The sequence below is a fragment of the Hyperoodon ampullatus genome (assembly GCF_949752795.1).
Source record: "Hyperoodon ampullatus genome assembly, chromosome: 13".
Taxonomy (NCBI): Eukaryota; Metazoa; Chordata; class Mammalia; order Artiodactyla; family Ziphiidae; genus Hyperoodon; species Hyperoodon ampullatus.
Genome location: NC_136926.1, coordinates 17,610,363 through 17,631,136, shown reverse-complemented (window position 1 = coordinate 17,631,136; position 20,774 = coordinate 17,610,363). Strand labels below are relative to the sequence as shown.

The window sequence follows — 20,774 nt, the reverse complement described above, 5'->3', positions numbered from 1 at the left end:
GAAAACGGGAGGTCATGGCGGCCGGGGAGAGGGATGGCTCAGGACGAGGGAAGCTGGAGAGGCCCGTTTTCCCCAGGCCCTGGCACAGAGGAACCACTCAGGCGATGCTTATGTGAGGGGGGACAGGTGGGTCCAAATGGGTGTGCGGGTTAAAAGCAGGAAGGGGGGCTGGGCGGAGTGGCCTGACTGGGGCACAGGTGACAGAATGGGGCCACGTTGACCTATGACCTCTCTCCCAGCTACACAGGCTGGTGTCCTGAGAAGTGTGGCCGGCAGTTCCCTGCGGGGTGCCAGGGATCTCCACAGGCCCGGCCTGGGGGTACCAGAGTCCAAGGCTGCCGCCTTCTGTTCCAAGTGACAAGATTTACCCTGAGCAGCAGGGACAGTCCCTCCCGAGTCCCACCAGGAACAGGCTCTGCTTCCACGCTCTGCATGATTCCCTCTTGTGCACTGAAGCAGCCCTCCTCGGGTTGGGGCGCCTCAGAACACCCCCCTTTTCTGAGGGGAACAGGGTGGGGACTGAGGCACAGTTTTCCAGGGAAGAGCAGCAGCCTGGGGGCAGTGAAAGTTTTGCAGGCTCAGATGTCTTGGTCACCCCTCCAGCAGGCTGTGTAAGCTCCAGGGCCCATCCCCTGGGGAGGCCATGTCCATGGTTACTGGGAGGAAGAGGCCATCTGCGTGGAGATGAAGGTCTCAATGACGCTGTGGTTGGATGGCAGCAGGTGGCCATGGCCATTGGTGGAGTCGGAGCTCTGGTACAACACCAGGCTGCTGGAGGACACTGCAGAGGCAGAGGAGGCGGCTGGCTGCCTGCCACGCCCGTCCCGACCCCTCCCCCGCCACCGTCCCTAAGGGGTACTCGGGATGGGAAAGTGGCACCTCGCTACCTCCTGAATCTCAGCAGGTAACCGGACCCCAGAGTCACACCTCTGCCTTCGGGCCTTGTTAACCCCCCACCCCCCGCCAGGCTCCAGGGCCACGAGGGAGTGGCCTTCCCAGCACATTTTAGTGGGAACATCACAGAAGCGCTGGTGAGCCGGCGTCTTGGTTAGTTTTATGCGTCAGCTCGGCTGCCTTTTAGTACCCAGTCACTGAGCCAAACCCCAGTGCAGGCGTTGCTGTGCAGGTATTTTGTAATGTGGTTAACACCTACGTCAGTTGACGTTAAGTAAAGGAGAGTTCCCTTGGTAATGTGGGTGGCCCTCATCCAATCAGTTGAAGACCTCAAGAGCAAAGGCTGAGGTTTCCTGGAGAAGGAGACTGCAGCATCACCTCCTACCCTGAAGCTCTCAGACTCGCCAGCCCTCACAGTCATATCAGCCAATTCCTTAAATATATGTGTGTGTGTGTGTATTCCTATTGGTTCTGTGTCTCAGGAGAACCCTCAAGAGAGCATGAATGGGCTTTGAGTTTGGACCTGGGTTCAGGTCCTGGCCCCACTACCTAGTGGCTGTTGGAAGCGCCACCAAGTCCCTCTCCTCCTTGAGTGCTTTCTCATCTGTAAAACGGGGATGCCGACACACACCTCATGGGTAGGGCACAGAGCCTGGACCATGGAGCCCTCAGTGACTGTCCCTCTAGCCACCAGGGCTGGATGGAGGATGCTGAAGCTCACACTTAGCAAGTGGCTGCCCTGGGTCTCAGAGCCTGGCAGCCTGACTCCAAAGTGCCTGCTCTTCACCCTGACTTTGTGGGCTGCAGACTCAGGTCTTCAGGGAATGGAAATGTGTGGGTTGGGTGGGACGTGGTGGGCTGGAGAGCCCACACTCTGGTTGCCATGGGGCAACATGAGTCCTTCCGACTTTGCAAGAGGAGCCAGAAGTCTATGAAAGCTCTTAATTTTTAGCTGTTGGCAACAAATTCAAAAAAATGCTGGGCCTCCCTGGTGGCGCAGTGGTTGAGAGTCCGCCTGCCGATGCAGGGGATACGGGTTCGTGCCCCGGTCTGGGAGGATCCCATATGCCGCGGAGCGGCTGGGCCCGTGAGCCGTGGCCGCTGAGCCTGCGCATCCGGAGCCTGTGCTCCGCAACGGGAGAGGCCACAACAGTGAGAGGCCCACGTACCGCAAAAAAACAAACAAACAAAAAAAAATGCTAAACCCTGAGCTAAAGCAACACATCCATGAGTCACTTCTGGTCCCCAGCAAGCCCAGTTCTCGCCTCCTGATTACCCCCTACCACCTCTTCCGGTTATCTTTTCCTCAACTGGGTTAATAGACGTTCCTGTGAGACAGGCCCATTTCCTGTGGTTTCACACCCCCCTCGGCTCACGTCAGGGGAGCACAGCTGCCCCTGCGCATTTACCCCCTCCCTGCCCCCTGTCTGCTGCCCACAACTTCCTCCCCAGCTATGGGGACGGCAGGGCTGGGGCAGGGAAAGGCCACTCACCAGTGGGGCTGGCGCTGAGCCGATGGGTGGGCTGCAGGTGCTGGATGCCAGCAGGGTCCTGGCTGGGGATGTGGATGGTGGCGGCCTGGGACGCTGGTGTGTGAAGCCCGGACTCACTGGAGGCCTCAGCGTCTGAGGTGAAGACCTGGCAGAAGGGCAGCTCTTGAGCCCCCAGGGTGTGCGCTGGGGCAGGACCCAGGGAGGGGCCGGGGCAGGCCTGGGCCTTACCTGCTTGGTGGGCGTGAGGCTGGCCAGGGCGCTCAGGTTGCTGGTGTCGGTGATGAGCATGGTCTGCGGAAGCAGGCCAGTGTGGGTGTACTGGGCCACCTCGGGCTTGTGGCTGTAGAGGGCTGGCCGGGAGGGGGGGAGGAGAGAGGAGGACACAGACTTGGCACCTGGGCTGGGCTGGACCCCTCCCAGGAGGGCCTCAAGGTGGGGGGCTCGGGGGAAATGGGGCGTGGGCCTGGTGAGCAGCCCAGTGGGGCAGTGGCTGGGGACTCGGGGCTGATTTCCAAAACTGGGAGCTCCAGGTAGAGGGGTTGGACGCTCTCCCCAACCGCAGGGGCCTGCTCCGCCTGTCTCGGTGGAGAGGAGCCTGGGCGAGGCCAGGAACCCAAACCCAGCTCCTGCGGTCACCTCGAGAGGACAGGTGAAGGGCAACGGGAGGCACAGGTGCTGTTCGGGCACTAAGTACCGGCCTTGGAGGGAAAGGCCAGGGCTCCTGTTAGGGGTTGAGGAGGGGGCAGCATTTCTGCATCCCCAGGACCCCTCTCCATCCACAGTGTAACCCAGAATTTCACCTGCAGTCTCCAGCCCCACAAATATACACACAGATGCCAGTAGAAAACAATGTAAATCACGTATTCTCACATGGACCCAGATGAAAACACAACCACCCACATACACGCATAAATGGTGCCCTCCACCAAATACACAGATGTTCATGTCCACAAGCCCTTATCCAAGAGTCCAAGTTCCAGAAAGGTCGGAAAGCCAACAGGTTTTTGTCTGGTTGGCACTAGAGCTCATTTGGTGGCAAAATCTGACCTGAACCTGATGTGAGGCTGGGTCTTTATTAACCCACTTCGTGGAATTCTACATTTTGCTGCAGGAATCATGGTGTTTGATGACAGGGTGTTGCCCCAAGCCCTGCTGGGAGTGTTGTGTCATTCATGGTGTATGCACCACATTACCTTTCTAAAAGCTGAGAAATACATATGGCCCCAAGGGCACACGTGGGTGTGCACACACAAACACCCACTCACACAAACCCACGTGCGTGCACACGCAGCCACACGGATTCACACACAAACGTATTCCAGCCCACAGACGCTCATCTGAGCACCCGCAGAGCCCCCGTCACAGAAGCACTCACACTTGTATCAGACACACACACACAGACCACAGCATCTCCTAAGCCGCCCCCTTCCCCTGGGCTCAACGACAGCCAGCCTCTCCCACCACCTCTCCCAGCAGGGGGGCCGAGGGGTGCTCACCATGGGGGCTCTGCAGCTGGGCCATGGTGGCCATGAAGGGGCTCTGGGCCACGTGGCTCTGCACGGAGGGCATGAGCGGCTGCTGGTAGGAAGGGTGCAGAGGCTGCGAGAACTGGACGGGCTGCAGGGTAGTCAGGCTGCTGCCCATGCTGTTGATGACTGGCACGCTCTGTGCCTGCGTGGAGGCCAGGCCTGGAGCGGGAGGGGCAGGAGTCAGCCAGACCTCCTGCCGCCTCCATGGCCTCCCCAGGCCCAGCCCTGACCCCCAGGGGCACCATCCCTCTCTCCTAGGGCCAGTGGGTTGGAGGAGGGGACAAGGTAATCAGGAAACAGCCTTGTACTAGGAACCTTCACTAAGTTACAGCCCTGGCAAGTTAACTCCCCCTCTGAGCTGCTAGCTCGTCATAAGGGCCGGGGGTGTGTCAAACTAGGGTCCCTGGAGCCCTGGGGTTCCACAGCAATGCAAAGGCCCTGGGGCTTAACTCTCTGTACCCAGCTCCCAGCAGCTCCCTGTCTGTCTTATATATTGAGTTTCTCCATAGTAGTTCTGAATAAAGTTTTTCTGGGCTTTTTTAAAAAAAAAAACTAAAACCGAAAACCTAGAAAACTTCAGTCCCCCTTGCTCTGCTCTGTCTTCCCATAGCTGTCTTCCCTTTTAAGGTACTATATAACTTATGAATTGGGTTGGCCAAAAAGTTTGTTCGGGGTTTTCTGTAAGCTGTTAGGAAAAACCTGAACCAACTTTTTGGCCAACCCATACTCTGCTTATTGTCTGCCTCCCCACTTGGGTGGCTGAGATTTGGGGCTGTTCGGTCCACTTGTGTATCACCGGTGGAGCACAGAGTGGGCACTCAATAAATACATGAAGGAATGAGTTCCAGTGGCTCGTCCTGCTCCTGGATTCTGTGGGAGCCCCATGAGCCCCTCACCCAGATGCGCCCATCCACCCCACCAGCTTACCAATGACCAGGGTGGAGGCGCCCGTGTTGGTGAACGTGGGGCCCAGGGAGGCAGGCTCACCAGGCCCTATGGCCATGACCCCGGGAAGTGAGGCCATGATGAGGTTCTGGGGCTGCTGGTTGAGGCCCGGGGATGTCTGCTCCAAGCTGTGCAGTGCTGTCAGGGTGCTGACAGGGGGCAGGGGGCCCCCAGTGGCCGAGACCTTGGAGGGGAAGCCAAACTGAGTCAGGTGGGGTCCCACCCTACCTCCCTGGGGACTGCTCCAGAATCTCCCAGCCAAGGGGAGATTGGCCGGGGGTGGGGGATGGGGCGGGACACTCACCAATTTGGCTTCTGTGCTCAGCAGACTGTGACTGGGCTCCAGACCCGTGGGGGACACTTGATGCAGGGGTGCAGACACTGTCACCAAGGGACCACCACTGCTTGAGGGCACTTCCGCCCCCTCACTGGTTGCAGGCTGTCCATAGCGCACTCCTGGAGCGGGAGCAGTGTCCAGCCTCAGCAACCCACTTCTCTGCCCGCCTCCATGGCCCCCATCATTCCAAACTGCATTGGTTTGCGCAGACCCCTCACCCCATCTTTATGCAGCCAGCAGACTTTGCTTGAGTGTCCACTTCCTGCCAGGCCCTGTGCTGGTTGCTTCCAACTCCTTGAACACAAGTAGGTGCTCAATAAAAGACAACTGAGCCAGGGTCTTTCCTGGCGGTCCAGTGGTTAAGACTCTGTGCTCCCACTGCAGGGGGCATGGGGTTTGATCCCTGGTCAGGGTAAGATCCCGCATGCCGTGCAGTGCAGTGTGGCCAAAAAAAAAAAGACAACTGAGCCAAACTGAATTGACGGTAATGAAATTAAACCACAGCAAACTGACTTGAATAGAATGAACTGGAATTAGTTGAATGAAACTGAGTATCACTGAATCAAACCAGAAATGAATTGAAACTGATTGAGTCGAATTGGATTGATAAAAAATTAACTGAATTTCCTTGAAGTACATTTAGTTAAACTGAATCAATTGGGAATTGGGTTGGATCAAACTATTCCAAATTTAAATGAATTAAATTAGATTATAATGAGTTGAACTGAATTGAATTGAACTGAGCTGAAATGAATTGAGTTAGTTTGATCTGGAATGAGTTGAAGTGACTGAAATCAAGTGAGGGTGGAGTGAATGGAGTGGATGGAATGGAGTACAGTGGGCGAAGCTGAGTGGTGAATGGAATGGAGAGGGGTGGAGTGGATAGAGCAGTACAAATAGAGTGGAGTTGGAGCCGTAAGGAAGTGCTAAGAGGTTTGGGTGGCTGCTGCCACTGGGCTGGTGCTCCCCAACTCTCCCACCCACCCCCATATTCCCTCTACCCACCGTCCCAATCCCCCTGCCCACATGGCACTCACCGTGGACCTTACCGGGAGAGAGGGCCGGTGGGGGCAGGCCAGGGGAGCCATGGGCAGGCAGCGCAGGGCCTGGGCCTGGCCCTGGTGGCGGCCCGCTGTACGTGTCCATGGCCAGCTTGTGCCGAAAGGCTTCTTCCTTGCGCCGATTGGCAAACCAGTTGTAGACACGCACCTCTGTGACGAGGTTGGAGCCCAGCCCCTGCGCCTGTGACGGTGACACCCCCCTCTGGATGCACTCCGCCCTGCAGAAATGGCCACTCATGAGCCTCTGGATCAGGCACAGAAGAACCCTCCCCTGGGGCTGGGGGGAGGGTTCTGAGAAGTAGGGCTCTCTACCTGAGTATTTGCTGAGGCTGGCAAACCTGGGTTCCGAGCCCAGTCTGCTGTGCAACCTTGAGCAAGTGACTTAGCCTCTCTTAATCTCTTTAGTTATAGAGTGAGCCCAGTAAGTGTAGGGTTGTAGTGAGGATTAGTGAGACGAGCAGCCACTCAAGGGCTGCTTGGGTCGGTGCGGGGTGGGTGCCAGGAATGGAGCTAGGTGTCAGACACTGAACAGGAGCTGAGAACTCCTGGGCCAACAGCAGGAGCTCTCAAAACCTGGGGAGCCTCCCTTGGCTTCCCCCAGCCCAGACCAAACCAGCCCTGCTGACCACCAGCCATTCTACCTGTTACACTCCTCCACCAGCGCCTCCCGCTCCTCCTTGCTGGGGTTCTTCTGCCTCTCGTAGGCCTGGAACAGGATCTGCTGGGATGCTGGGCCCCATTTGAAACGGTTTCTCCGACCCTTCTTGGTTGGTAGCTCATCGCCCGTGGGCTCTTCAATCAGCCCACCCTGCCCTGCGTGGGTGAACTCTGTGGGCACAGAGAGCCATTAGCAAAACACTGGCCAATCCCACCTTCCAGCATTGGTTCACCATGCTGGAATTGGTTCACCTAACCATGCCCGTGGTTCTTTCTCATTCCTAGGATGCTGAGCCAGAGGAGCTTACAGCTAGAACTTAGAAATCATCTAATCGGGCCTCCCTGGTGGCGCAGTGGTTGAGAGTCCGCCTGCCGATGCCAGGGGATACGGGTTCGTGCCCCGGTCCGGGAGGATCCCATATGCCGCGGAGCGGCTGGGCCCGTGAGCCATGGCCGCTGAGCCTGCGCGTCCGGAGCCTGTGCTCCGCAATGGGAGAGGCCACAACAGTGAGAGGCCCGCGTACCGCAAAAAAAAAAAAAAAAAAAAAAAAAAAAAGAAATCATCTAATCCAGTGATGACAGACACACAGCACACAGACCACCCCTTTCCTAACCTGTGTCCAAGGGAGACATCACTAATCAACCCCTGCATACTCTGCTACTGGGCCAAGATATAATCTCACAGTCCTCAATACAAGGCTCCAGGTAAGCATCAGCATTTGTTCACATTTGACACATATGCCATCCCATTTTATAGTTGAAGCAGCTGAGGATCAGGGAGGTTAAGTATTTTTCCAGAGTCGCACAGTAGAGCAGAAAATTGAACTGTATCTCCTGAGTAGATTCTGTGCTATTTTCAACATTCCAGACTTGAAAATCAAGCTTAAAGTATAAGTATTAGCCAGGAGAGAAGAGACCCAGGCACTTTCTCAGCTGGTTCTTTGGTAGGAGGCCAGTTAATGGCGCCTCCAAATAACAGAACAGCTAGCAGCCCTTCAAAGAGCAGGGGAAATATGTATATAGCCAGTATATACATACAGTACCCCTGGAAGGTTACGTATGAGACTGGGAATGCCAGTGGCTGCCTTAGGAGGAGGACACCTAATTTTTATTGTAAAATCTTTACTTTCTTCTATTTTTTTTTTTATAAATTCGGTGTGTATTACCTTGAAAACCTGGATAATTATAAAAGAAACATCAAAAACATTTTTTTTTTACACTTAGGCTCAAAAGTGTGGAAGTGCACTTAGGATTTTGTGGGGTATGAGGCCCGGGTAGTGAAACCCAGCATTCCCGGAATAACAGTGCACCTAGCTCCTCCCAGGTTTGCAGTGGAGGATTCCCGAAGCACACACCTCACCTCTGAGCCTCTAATCCTGCCCGCGCTTCTGCCTGAAACCCCATCCCTGCATCTTCATGGGTCAAAATTCAACTCACACTTTAAGACTTAGTCAAAAGATCATACTTCTAGTTGATCCTTCCTGATGCCCCTGCCTCCCTGAGGAAGAGATTATTCTCTCCTCCTCCACCAGCTCAACACTTGGAAACACTTTCTGTGTGCCCTGCCCTGGGCCTGGCGCACGGTGAGTGCTCCATAAACACTAGCTTTTGTTGTTGGCGTTATCACATTATAATACTTGTCTCACCGAATCATAATGATTTGTTCTCCTGCTTCCCCTCTACACAGGGAGCTCTTGGAGGACAGGGGCCCAGTTCACCCACCCAAAGAGGATGCCCAAGACCAACCCTCCTTCCCCCCTCCAGAGCGCCTTGCGCAGAACAGCTGATACATGCTGGTTGAATCCTCCCGACTTCCTCTCAGTCTGCCTGTCCGAGGAATGGAGTGGGAGGCTTCCAGCTCCCACCCTCGAGCTGCAGGTAGTCCCAGACCCTGCCGGGAAGACAGGGCTGCAGTCGGTTATTACTTACGCTGGGCCACCTCTCGCTGCTTGCGGACGTACCAGGTGTACAGGGCGGCTCGCTTCTGCGTCTTCATGGGGGTGCCCTTGTTGAGGTGCTGGGACAGGTGGGATTGGTTGAGGCCGGTGGTGTCGACCACCTCCCGCTGCGGGATGTTGTGCTGCTGCAGGTAGGACTTGACCATCTTAGCCACACGCCATGGGTCCTCCCTGGCGGGGGGCGGGGGGACAAGGACAGGCTGCTCAGCCCAGGGTGGGTGCTGGGAGCCCTGTCCACCCGGGGGGTGAGGATGGTAGATGGAAGCAAGCGTGGAGCCCAGGAGCCTGTACCTAGACTCAGGGACAGGAGGTATGGGCACTCATGCCAGGACACAAGGACATGGGGACAGAAACTTGCAGACACATACACGTGGCAGACATGTGGACACAGGCCCCAACCAGTCCCACACAGACATAGGAACAGATAAAGCTTTCGAAACACGGACACACAGAGACATGGACACAGATGTAGACAAAAAGAGACTCCCCCTGGAAGCTGCACAAGCCAGATGGGGAGGGTACTCATCTTTGTGCCTCCTTTAAAGATCCCCCCCATTCTACCTAGAAATGTTATTTGTGGCTGTGTCTTAACCACTGTGAGAGACTATAAACACCTGGAGGGCAGGAACTGTCTAGTTCTCGGCACCCAAAATAGGCCTGACATAGAGTATGCCCTTGGTGAATGCATGAATGAATGAGTGGATGGATGGATGGATGGATGGATGAGTGGGTAATGGGATGGTCAGTGAATTGATGGTGGATGGTGGGTGAGAGGATGGATAGATGGGATGTTGATGGGTAGATGTTAGATGGATGGGTGGATGGGTGGGTGGATGGGTGGTTGGATGGATGGATAGATGAGAGAGATCTACTGGAAAAAATTGGGGTCTGAAAACAAGGAGAGAAACATGATTCTCCCACTTTACATCCAGGGCCACTGAGGCTCAGAGCACTGCGTCACTTGTATCTCTTGCCAAAGGTCACAGGGTCAGCCCAGTAGAGTCCCACCCCAGCTGAAAGGATTTGGTTCTAAGTCAGTCTGTCAGATAAAAATCACATAGCATCAAAACGCCTCCTGAAAATCTGCACTAAACCCTAGATGGTGGCGCAGCCAGTCTCCCCACAGCACTGAGGCGGGTGGCTAATTTCTCAACAGAGTCCCAGGTGAAGGGGTTAGGGGTTGGCATCCCAAGGCCTTGAAAGAAAAATGAGCGTGTCTGAGCACGGAATTCCACTCTGTGGGCTCAATTCTCTCACTCGAGGGATTCAAGGGGACCTGAGGCCACCTGTGGCTCGATCTCCTGTTCTCTGCTCACTGTGGGGAATGGAAGGGGTCAGGTTGCCTGTACGATATAAATTCTCTATCCCTCTTCTGCTCTGTCTCAACCCTCCTCTCTTCCCTTCATCCTCTCTTGAGCTTCTATTACAACCATGTGTCAGATACAACAGTGCTGAAACAGGCAGAGCTGGGATTTAAACCCAGGTCTGTGCGATCCCAAGCCTGTGTTCCCACAGCCTTGACGCAGCAGTTTGCTTCTAGAATTGAGGCATATGTGACAAATGGCGTGTGTAAGAAGTGATTCATCTCCATGTCGTTTGCCACAGCCAAAGATTGGAAACAACCTAAGCATCCAGCAAAAGGATGCTGATTAACCAAATTGCAGTGCCGCTGTACAATGCAGCCATAAAAACCCACTGAGAAAGCTCTGTACAAGCCTAGATGGAACAGTTTGTGTGGTAGGTCTACTGTGCTATGTGTGTAAAATTTTAAGTGGGATAAAAGATTTCTACGTATTTGCTTTGTTCACATGAAATACCAGAAGTATACAGAATGAACTGGAGTCACTGATTGGATGCTGGGGACAGGATGAGAGGGGAGTGTTTTCTCTGTTACTCTTCTGTACTTCATAAATTATGTATCAATAATACAGTATCATATAATATACTACATATACATATATAATGTTTAAAAGTGAATTGTGAAAAAAAGAAAAGAAAAGAACCCCCCAGTGCTCTGAAGCCCACCCCACACTGACTTCTCCCCTGCCCCTTCTGTCTTTCCTCAAAGAACCAGCCTCGCCTGCGTCCTTGACAGTGCCCTTCTGAGACATGAGGGCACAGAGCCTTTCATCCACTTTGGCCCTCTGACTTCCTCCTTTTTTTTTTATCAGCAGTCCCCATACAGGCAGGGAGGAATGGAAGGTGGGGACAGATATAGTTAATCAGCAGTCGGTCCAGCAAAGTCCCATTTGTGTAGAAATGATAGCCGTGAGAATTCATGTTTCTTGAGTATTTATGGTGAGCCAGGTAAGGGCTGGTCATTTAAATCTTACAATAACCCTGGGAAGTATGCCCATTTCACAGGTGAGAAGACTGAGGCTCAGAAAGGTGAACACTTGTCCAAGGTGACTTTGCTGGGACTCAAGAATATTTCACTTTCCTGAACCCCCCAACCTCTCCCCAAGCCCTATCTCCCTGCTTTCCTAGGAGCCTCTCCTCCCCACCTCCCCCGGTCCCCGGGTGCCAGTCAGAGCTGGGAGGGAAGGGCAGGACAAAGTCCAGCCTTGTGCTCCGTGGCAAACATGTTTATCTGACTCCGGGGCTGGGCTGCCCGATGGCCTCCCTCCTCCCCCAACTGCAGTCATCACCCTCCTGAGAGATCCTCCCTCCCTGTCTGTTCTCCAGAGAGAAGGAGCCCAGTCTTCCTTCAACAGGGCCTCTCCTGGCTCAAACTAAAGACTTACTGTCTGTCTCTGTCCTTCTGACCCCATGTGTCTCTATCTGTCTCTGTTTCTCTCACTCTCTCTCCTTCTGTCTCTGTGTCTCTCTGTTTTCTGCCCTCTTTCTCTCCCCCCCGCCACAGTCTCCAAGAACATGGCTCTTTTCAGGACATTTTCCCCAGCGCAGAACTAAGAGGCCAGGTCTCCAGGCATCTCCTGCTTTCACTCTAATGGGTTTGAGAGTCGAACCAACCTGGGTTCAGATCCCACCACTGCGGCCTCGCGCCCAATGTGCACGTGGCCTGCATCTCCCCTGTAACACAGAGGCAAATTCACGCCTGCCTCCCTGTTCTCTATTGGGAGAACTGAACGAGTTTCTAATAGGAGTGAAATGCTGAGGACAGGGCCAGGCACACAGTAAGTGCTCAGTAAGTGGAACAATATTGTTGCCATCATCATCATCATCATCATCAGCGACCTAGTCCTGGGACGTCCAGCCCCACAGCAGAGGGAAGAGGGCCCAGGAAAGGTGAAGGTCTGCCCACATCCCCCTCCTCCCGCCTCCTGCCAGTTCTAGGGTCAGTCAGAGGTTCGAGGCCTTGGGCCTCTTGCTCCCTGGCCCATGGGGTTTCAGTGGGTCCAAGGCTGCAGAGCTGGGAGACCAACCTGAAGGCCACTCATCCGGAGGGGGAGCCGAGTTCTCAGTGTAAATCCCAGCTCTGCCACTCACTCTCCGGGTGGCCCTGGGAAGTTTCTTAACTTCTGTGTGCCTCAGTTTCCTCAACTGTGATAGGGAGCTAATAATATTTCATAGGTTGTCAGGAGGAGAAAACGAGCTTAATGCACTTGTAAGCGCTTCGTGAGTCCTCGAGCACTACGCGGAAGTGGTCGATGGTGACATTAACAGCAAGAATGACCCAGGAGGGTAAAGAGGGAGATAAATGTATCAAGGACAGGCATGCCACCTCAGGGCGCTGTGCAAAGTGTGGGATTAGGAGGACCTGGGTCCAAGTCCTGGCCTTACTTCTTTGTAAGAGTTACTTTGGGCAGGTCACTTTGCCTCTCTGAGCTTTAGTTTGCTCATCTGTAAAATGGGACCACTGATAATAGCAACTGTTCGTTGCATTCACATGCTTACCCTGTGGGTAAGCGTTATGATCAGCTCTGCCTTGCAGAGAACACTGGGACTCAGAAAAGTGAAATTGCCTGCCTGCGCAGAGCTGGGGTTCAAGCCCAGGTAAGCTGGCCTCAGGGATGTCAGATTGCCCCACCTTGGCCACTGTCTTCCTGGGTCTCAGTGCCTTGGTGCTGCCCAATGGAGAGGACCAGAGACCCTCAAGATTGAGTATGAGCTGCTCAGGGACAGGAGGGCCCAGGAGGACACTGAGGAAGGAGCCCTGGGAACGTGTTACTCCCTTGGCCATTGCAGCAGACATCCCCAGGGCTCAGAGAAGCCTAGTCCCTCATTCATTCATGCTGTGTGTCAGCACTGGGCTGGATATCAGGGGTCTGAGTGGTGAACAAGCCTCTGGAAGAGCTCCTGTTGTCATAGCAGGAGATAGAAAACAGACCAATAAGGTAATAATAAGTAATGATAAGTTTCAGGGGAAAGTCAATGAAAGTAGTGGAAGAGGGAGTGACTGTGGTGGCATTTGAGCAAAAAGAGGAGAAGGAACTGACCGTGGGAAGATCTGGAAAGAAGGTTTCGGGGAGAAGGTACAACACATGCAAAGGCCCTGAGGTGGGAATCAGCAAAGTGTAGTGTAACTGGAGGAAAGTGAGGGAGGGAGAGAGGTCCCTCAGGAAGAGATCAGGGAATCAGGGCAGGGAGTTTGAATTTTACTCATTGTCCAGGTAGGGAAACAGAGGCAGGAGGAGAAGAGACTTGCCCAAGGTCACACTTGGTCACACTTGGCTTCCACGGGAAGCCCTGCCTCTTTACCATCCTTTCCAGCCTCAACCTCCCCCACTGGCCAGGCCTTCATGGGGGTCCCCTACCCCTCTGCAGCCTGTGCCCTGAGGCCCAAGGCCCCACTCTTTCCCCTCGGGGCGTTTTCAGATCCCTTTTGTTACCTGAACAATAAGTAACCCAGGTAGTTAGTTATAAACCCCGCAGGAACAAGGAGCTGGTTGATAATTTATAGCAACATCTCAAATTTAAATGGAAAGTAAATAGCATGCTGTTAGCATTAAAGAAAACCCAATCGGGGCGGGAGGCAAGCACTCCAGCCTCCTCGCAGCTTGGGGCGCCTCGCTCTCTCCCCAGCCCGTTCTCCCAGCTGCGCGTCAGCCCCTCTCCCCTCCCGGCTCGTCCGCTCCACTCTGCTTCTCCAGGCCTCTCTCTCCATCTCCCCTGACGCCCTGTCTCTTCCTCCATGTCTCCCCTCTCTCCCTCAGCTTCCAGGTCTCTGCTGGTCCCCAGGGAGCACTTTGACCCCTGCTTCCCGCTCGAGTGCTGTGGATCAAGCCTTTCCCTCCACCCATCATCCCACCAAAGGGGCTGCTGATCAAGAGGCCCCACCCAGCCAGGTAAGGCCTTTGGCACTCCCTGCCCCCACTCCCCCCCAAAGGCCCCCAGTCCCATCTGGGACCCTGAGCAGGTCTGGCCCTGCCCCACCCTTGTCCGGGTTGCCCTCGCCCTGGGTCTGGAGATGCCAGACTCTTTGCCCCTCCCCTGCAACACGGCAGGGCCCTTTGCCCTCCTCTTCCTGCCAAGTCAGGGGGCCCTGGCTACTCCCCTGCCTCCTGCCCAGGCCCTCACAAGGCCTGGCAGGCCCTGAGAGCTCCCTGAGGCAGGGATCCAGCCCTCCCCAACCCCAAGCTGGGATCAGGACCTTGGACAGAAAAGAGGTGGTCTTTGGGACTCTTCCTCAGAACCCCCAGCCACCCCCAGCTGGCCCCGTCCCCGGTCATGGTGACTGAGGGCACCAAAGAGAGTGGGTGTGGAGCCCCAGCTGGGTGGCCTTAGTCCAGCTCCATCCCCCTCTGACCCTCAGTTCCCTCATCTGCAAAGCAGTTGTCCCCAGGTGCCTCCAGAGGTCATCTCAACGTGACCCGAAATGATACCTGTGAAACCTCAGCACGTGCCCACCTGGCTGTTAGGATGGAGGTTACAGAGCCTTAGGGGAGAGGCAGTCCCTGCAGCCCCCAGGTTCCCCTTCCCTCACCTCCAACCTCCCCCACCCCTGCTCCCTGCGAAGTTGGTTGGCTCAGGCTTCCCCAGGCTACCAGCCCTCCAAGTTAATGATCACAGGCCTTATCAGAGCCTTTTGCCATTTATAAATTTATAAAACAAAAGAGAAATAATAAAGCCCGTGGGTAATTAGTAACCAGGTCAGCTCTGCTGAGGAGAGGGGAGGCATCGGGCTCAGACCCACCCAGTTCTCCGGGAGATGGGGAGCCAGCCAGTGGGTGGGGTACAGAGTGGGGAGGCTTCTAATGGTACCCACTGGTGAGGGGCATGGCCCGAGGCTGTGCCGGAAAGGGGAGCAGCTCCCGTCCTAAGGCTCCATTTCCCTCAGGTAAGAAAGACCTGGGTTCTGCTGGCTGAATGCTTGAGTTCCAGGCAGGCCAACTGGGGCCCCCAAAACCCCAGCCTGGGCCCCCCAAAACCCCAGCCTGGGCCCCTCCTCCCCACTGGTGCATCCGGGTGCCTAGCAGGGAAGTTGGGATTGGGGGAGTAGAAATGGGCATGGTAGCTAAAAATTCCCTGCCTCCCCACCCACGTTGTCCAGGGACTAGAATCGTGGACTCTCCTGCTTTGTCCCCATCTTGGGGCTCCCCTGGGGCATGCCCCACTTCCCAAGCACTGGGCTGAAAGCCTTGGCTCATGGAGACTCGGGACCCCGCAGAGGGCCGGGTCAGGGGCTGGAGGCTCCAACCTCCGAGCTAGGACCCCACCCCACCCCCGCTTCCAAGCTCTAATGGGCCCTGTCCCCCTTGCCGACAACCAGCCTAAAGGCTACAGCCCATGGGACTCTGGACTGGCAAGGGCTGGTCAGGAGCCGAGGCTGGGCCCCTCCGGGCTCCTTGGGAGCTGGGAACAGGGGAGGGGTCCTTACTGCAGCAGGGTCTCCACCACGGCTTTCTGGTGGGCTGCCTCCTCGGGGCTGAGGTTCTCCAGCTCTCTGAGAATGGGCGGCGTGAAGTCTTCCCCCTCGTCGTCCGTCTCGTCCTCGGAGCCCCTCGTCTCCCCCAGCCCATTGGGCAACTCGGCCAGCTCCCCTCGACCGCCACCACCGCAGGACTGCCCCTTGTCCGGCGGGCCGTCTCCGGCCAGCAGGTAGGGCCCCGGCTCACCCAACGCCTGGATCAGCGCCTCTTTGCTCAGGCCCGACTCGAGCAAGGCCGCCAGGAGCTCCGTCTGCAGCTGGCTCAGTTTAGAAACCATGGCTCCACTAGCGCGGGCCACGCGGCCCAGGGCCACTGAGCCGGCCGCCTCCCCCGCGAGTGGGCTGGCTCCGTGCTGGCCGGCCAGCAGGCAGGCCCAAACCAGGCTCCTTGCGCCCGCTGCCCCCCCAAACCCCACTAGCCAAGCCCTGTGGGCACCCCCAACCCCCAACCCTGGCCCCAGTGGCCAGTGAATCAGGGCCCCTGCCCGCTCTGTTTACATTGGAGCTGGGGAAATTCTCCAAGGTTCATATTTATCCATGTGCTTAGCGAAGGGACTGAACTTTGGACTTCACCCTGCAAAGTGCAGGCCTCATGGCAGCGCAGAGGGATGGGGAGCCGTGGCCTTCCATGGGAGTGGGCAGAGCGGAGGGCGGGGGAGGCAGCGGTGGGGGGCCCAGGACAGCTGGGATGGAAGGTGCTGGGAGCCGGGGAGGCCTTCGGGTGACCAGCATCGGGTCCCTCCCCCAGCGACCTCGTAGGGGGCCAGGCTGAGGCAAGAGAACAAAAACAGCCTTGGGAACAGAAGCAGCAGAGTTCTAGGCTGTCGGGTCAACTCTCCTCAAGGGCAAGGCTAGGACACATCCATTTGAGGACCCCCCCCCGCCACTGCCAGCCCCAACATCTGGCCTCCCAGGAGGGAAAACGCATCGACTTAAGTCTACTGTGGGCTGGGTCTGTAACGTGCGTCATTACCTCAGTGTAGCCCCCTAACAGCTGTGAGTAGGTACAGGGATTGTGCCCATTTTACAGAGGAGGAAACTGAGGCTCTGAGAGGGTAAGCAACTCGCTCAAAGTCACACAGCTAGCAGGGACAAGATTTGTGGAGTGGGAGCAGGGTGAGGCCAGTCAAGCACTTGGTGCAGGTGCAAATTTTAAGGGGACGTCGAAAAACTCAAGATGAAATCAACATGAAAAAATATTTTTATATACTCTATTTAAAATTCAAAATTAATGCAAAACCCAAAAGAACTTAAAAGAAACTTAAAACAAAAACTTTCATGCGAATGTTCTCAGCAGCATGATTCACAAGAGCTAAAAAATAGAAAAAACATAAATATCCATCAGTGGATGAATGGATAGAAGAAATGTGGTCTATCTGCGCAATGGCATATTATTTGGCCATAAAAAGGAATGAAGTCCTGATTCATGCTACAGTAGGCATGAATCTTGAAGATATCATGCTAAGTGAAAGAAGCCAGACACAGAAGGCCATCTATTGTATGATTCCATGTATAGGAAACGTCCAGAATAGGCAAATCCATATAGACAGAAAGTAGATTCGTGGTTGCTGGGGGCTGGGGAGGTGAGGGTGAGCACAGGGAATGGCTGCTTAATGGGTACAGGGTTTCTTTGGAGATGATGGAAATGTTCTAATATTGATGGGGTGATGTTACACAACTCTGTGAATTTACTAAAAACCACTGAAGTTTGCAATTTAAAAGGGCAAATTTTATGATCTAGAATCAATAAAATATACTTTTCATTAATTTGAAAAATTAATGCCAAAAATCTGTGATGAACAAAAAATATCAAAATGTTAAATAAAGGCAGGTTCCAACCCTCACTCACCTCCCGCTAATGCCAGTCCTAGGCAAAAACTCATCCTCAACCCCCACCCTTCCCTCTTCCGGTAAGAGCCTGGACAAAAATTCCTGCTGTCTGTCCCCTGGGGTGGCCCTAAGCTCCCAGAACAAGGGGTGCGCGCCATTGTCTGGAGTAGGCAGGGTGGTGCTGAGGGGCTGCCCCCAGGCTGGCGCATCTCTCAGGGGTCTGCAGAGCCAGGGTCATGCTTGGCAACGGTGGAAGGGAGAAGGCGCCCTTGGCCAGAAGGCCCTCCCTGCAGGCCAGGCTAAGCCAGCAGGGGGAAAGGGGCTGATCATTTTTGCACTCACCTGACACTCAGCAGCTGTGAGGCCCATGTGGCCAGTGAGCACTTGAAATGTGGCTAATGCCTCTGGCTGAAATGATAATATTTTGGATCTATTGAGTGAAAGTTTTTAATTTTAAAACTAAATACTTTAAAAATTAGAAAACTTAATTTCACCTGTTTCTTTTTACTTTTATAATGGTACCACTGGAAACTTTTGAATTACATTTGCGCCTCACATTCTATCTCTATTGGACAGCACTGCTCTGTAATTTACTTACACGTATGATGTTTATTATTTATGGTCTGTCTGCCTCTGCTAGAATGTCGGGCCCCCCATCCCCGCTCCAGGGCAGGGCTTTTGTCTCTCTTGTTCACTGCTGTATTCGCAGTTGTTAGTATGTTGCCTCATCTGTACTTAGTAGGTGCTCAGTGATATTTGTGGAATGAATAAATTTCACTGCACACTGCCCAACGTATACTTAGCTCCGCACCAGGCTTTAGTAATGTATGAAATGCTCAGAGCCACTCTGTGAAGTAGGCACTGTTATTCCCAGAGCCCGGCCCTCTGCACAGGATGATGCTGGCAGTTGCCCCTTGAGAAAGTGGGCCCCCCACATTTCTCTCAGTGCTTCCCTTCTCCTCTAGCACAAGTAGCTTTGGGGTCAGGCAGCTCACTACCGGGGGCAGAATTCTCAAGTCCAGCTAAAGGACAGGGAAGATGCTGCATGTTGTCCCTTCGCGGTTTCATGGCTCTCCTCCTTGCTACCCCATCCAGGAGGCTGCTTGCTGCCTGCAGCTGCCCTCGGAGACTTTCCTCTAGAAGAGGGAGCCAGACAGGGTGGGGCCTGGGTACTTCGCACAGCTTTTGGGCTCATTGACTGCTGCGTCCCCCCCGGCAGCCAGGTGGCTGAACTGGTGACTCCGGGACTGAAGGTGGATTTAGTTGGGAGAACAGTGGCGTGGGGTGGGGGGAACCTCTAGGCTGTCTAAGGAGAGAGACCCCCCAGGGTCCAACTTCAGCTCCAATACACAGGCTATCGTCCTGGCCCCCCACCCCCACCCCGACTAGGGCTCCCTCTGAAAATGAGAAGGGTGTCGGTTATTGATACTTGGCAACAGACAACGGAAAGGGAAAGGGCGGTTCCAGCCCCCAGCCTGTACTTCCCCACAATCAGGGGACACATCTAAACAGACTCAGAGGTTGGGAGAGGCATTTTGCCTTCTTGAGAATCACTCAGGACCTAGTGTGGGTTTCACGGGCCCCCACCCACACACACCCCCAACCCCGCACTGGGTGGCCTCAGGCACTGAGTTCGCCTTTCATGACTTATTTATAAAACAGAGGTGTAGATCTCCTAGGGTTGCTTGAGACAACTTTGTACACCTAATGCAGAGATTTGTTGGGCTCTACACAGCTGCTCAAACTTTGGAATTAGATTGAACATGACCACCTTCATTTCCTGTTCCACAATCATTTTTGCATGATACTACTTTTTTTTTTTTTTATTAGAACAACTGCCATAAACCCAGCTTCACAAAGTTATGACATCATCTAACATTCAAACTGCAAACTACCTTGAGCTAGCGCAAGGTGGCCGACAGATGTCACTGTGTTCCTTTCAAAAATCCTCTAAAATATTCTGCGGCTCCCAGGGGCACCTCGAGGCATAGTTTGGGAACTGCGGACCTAAGGGATGGTCTTGGACACAGAGGGTGTTCAGTAAACTGTAGTTGTGAACTTTATCACCATTCTCGCCTACCGAGTGAGCAAATGTTTGCAAAACCGAAGTTCTGGCAAGGCACAAGTCTTCTCCTTGGCCTTAGGAAGCTGCGCAAGAGGGGTGCCCCGTCAGCCAATCTCAGGGCTCTCTTGGAATTTAATCGCCAACCCTACAACCCCACCACCCCCACCTCGGGGCCCACCTGTATTCATACTTGGACTGTTCTTCCTCCCAGCCCCACCACCTTTAACCTTTTAACCTTTATTGAGCAGTTGCTGGTATATGCAATTTTCATGCTTTTTCTCATTTAACATCTCAACAGCCTCATGAGGTAGGTACTTTTATCCCCATTTTACAGATGAGGAAACTGAGGCTCTAGGAGGCTATGTAACCTGCCCAGCTAGTGCTTGGCAGAGCTAGGATTTGAACCCCGATCTCCCTGATGCCAGAATCCAAGCCCTTGACCACTATTCCACACTACCTCTTTCTGTGAGGCAGTTCACTCTCACTAAACACTTGTTACTATTATTTTGTTGTCATCGTTGTTTTGTTGTTCTGATTAAGCGTAGCTCTGCTCATTGGACTTGTCACTTTTGTGTTGGTTTTACAGATGAGGAGACTGAGGTGCTGAGGGAATAAAAGAGTGATTAAAAGCCAGACTGCCTGGGTTTGAGCCTGGCTCTGACATTTACCAGCTTTGTGACCTTGGGCAACTTGCTTAACCTCTCTGTGCCTCAGTTTGCTCTTCTGTACAATGATAATGAAAATACTATCTGCCTTGTGAGTTGTTAGGAGGATTAATGAAGTAATACACAGAAAGCACTGTGCGTGGCACATTGTAAGCACTCCCCACTACTGAATAATCATTACCTGATTACTAAAACAGCAGTTCCACTCCCATTACCCAGGCTGAGTTTTCTTTGTTTGCAAAAGTTCTCCACATAAGAGTCCCTGCCACCCACTTTATTTGACTCTTAAGCCCCGCCTACTCTCTATCCAGTCACACTATTTGCCATCTCCAGAGCATACCTGAAACTGTCTCCCATCTATGACTTTTGTACAAGCTGTTTTCCTGGAGACCCTCACCTGTGAACCTCAAGATCCTCAAGATCCTCCTGGGTCTCCTCCTGATCCCTTCTCCTTCCCACAGCAACATGAACCTTCACTAGCCAGCCTTCCCTAACTCACTGGAGCAGG

General features: G+C 54.1%; 1 protein-coding gene across 2 annotated transcripts; it reads right to left on the bottom strand.

Moving 5' to 3' along the window:
- Positions 1–653: 653 nt before the first annotated feature.
- On the bottom strand, positions 654–15,984 carry HNF1A (HNF1 homeobox A; the record flags this gene model as incomplete). Of its 2 annotated transcripts, XM_079717672.1 has the most annotated exons (10): positions 654–781; positions 2,388–2,532; positions 2,616–2,737; positions 3,884–4,075; positions 4,844–5,045; positions 5,166–5,317; positions 6,236–6,477; positions 6,901–7,087; positions 8,846–9,045; positions 15,656–15,984. In XM_079717672.1, the coding sequence occupies 10 exons, from the start codon at positions 15,982–15,984 to the stop codon at positions 654–656; spliced, it is 1,899 nt and encodes a 632-aa protein (XP_079573798.1). The 2 variants fall into 2 exon arrangements, with proteins under 2 accessions (XP_079573798.1, XP_079573799.1); XM_079717673.1 differs by lacking the exon at positions 3,884–4,075.
- Between the last annotated feature and the right edge of the window lie 4,790 nt (positions 15,985–20,774).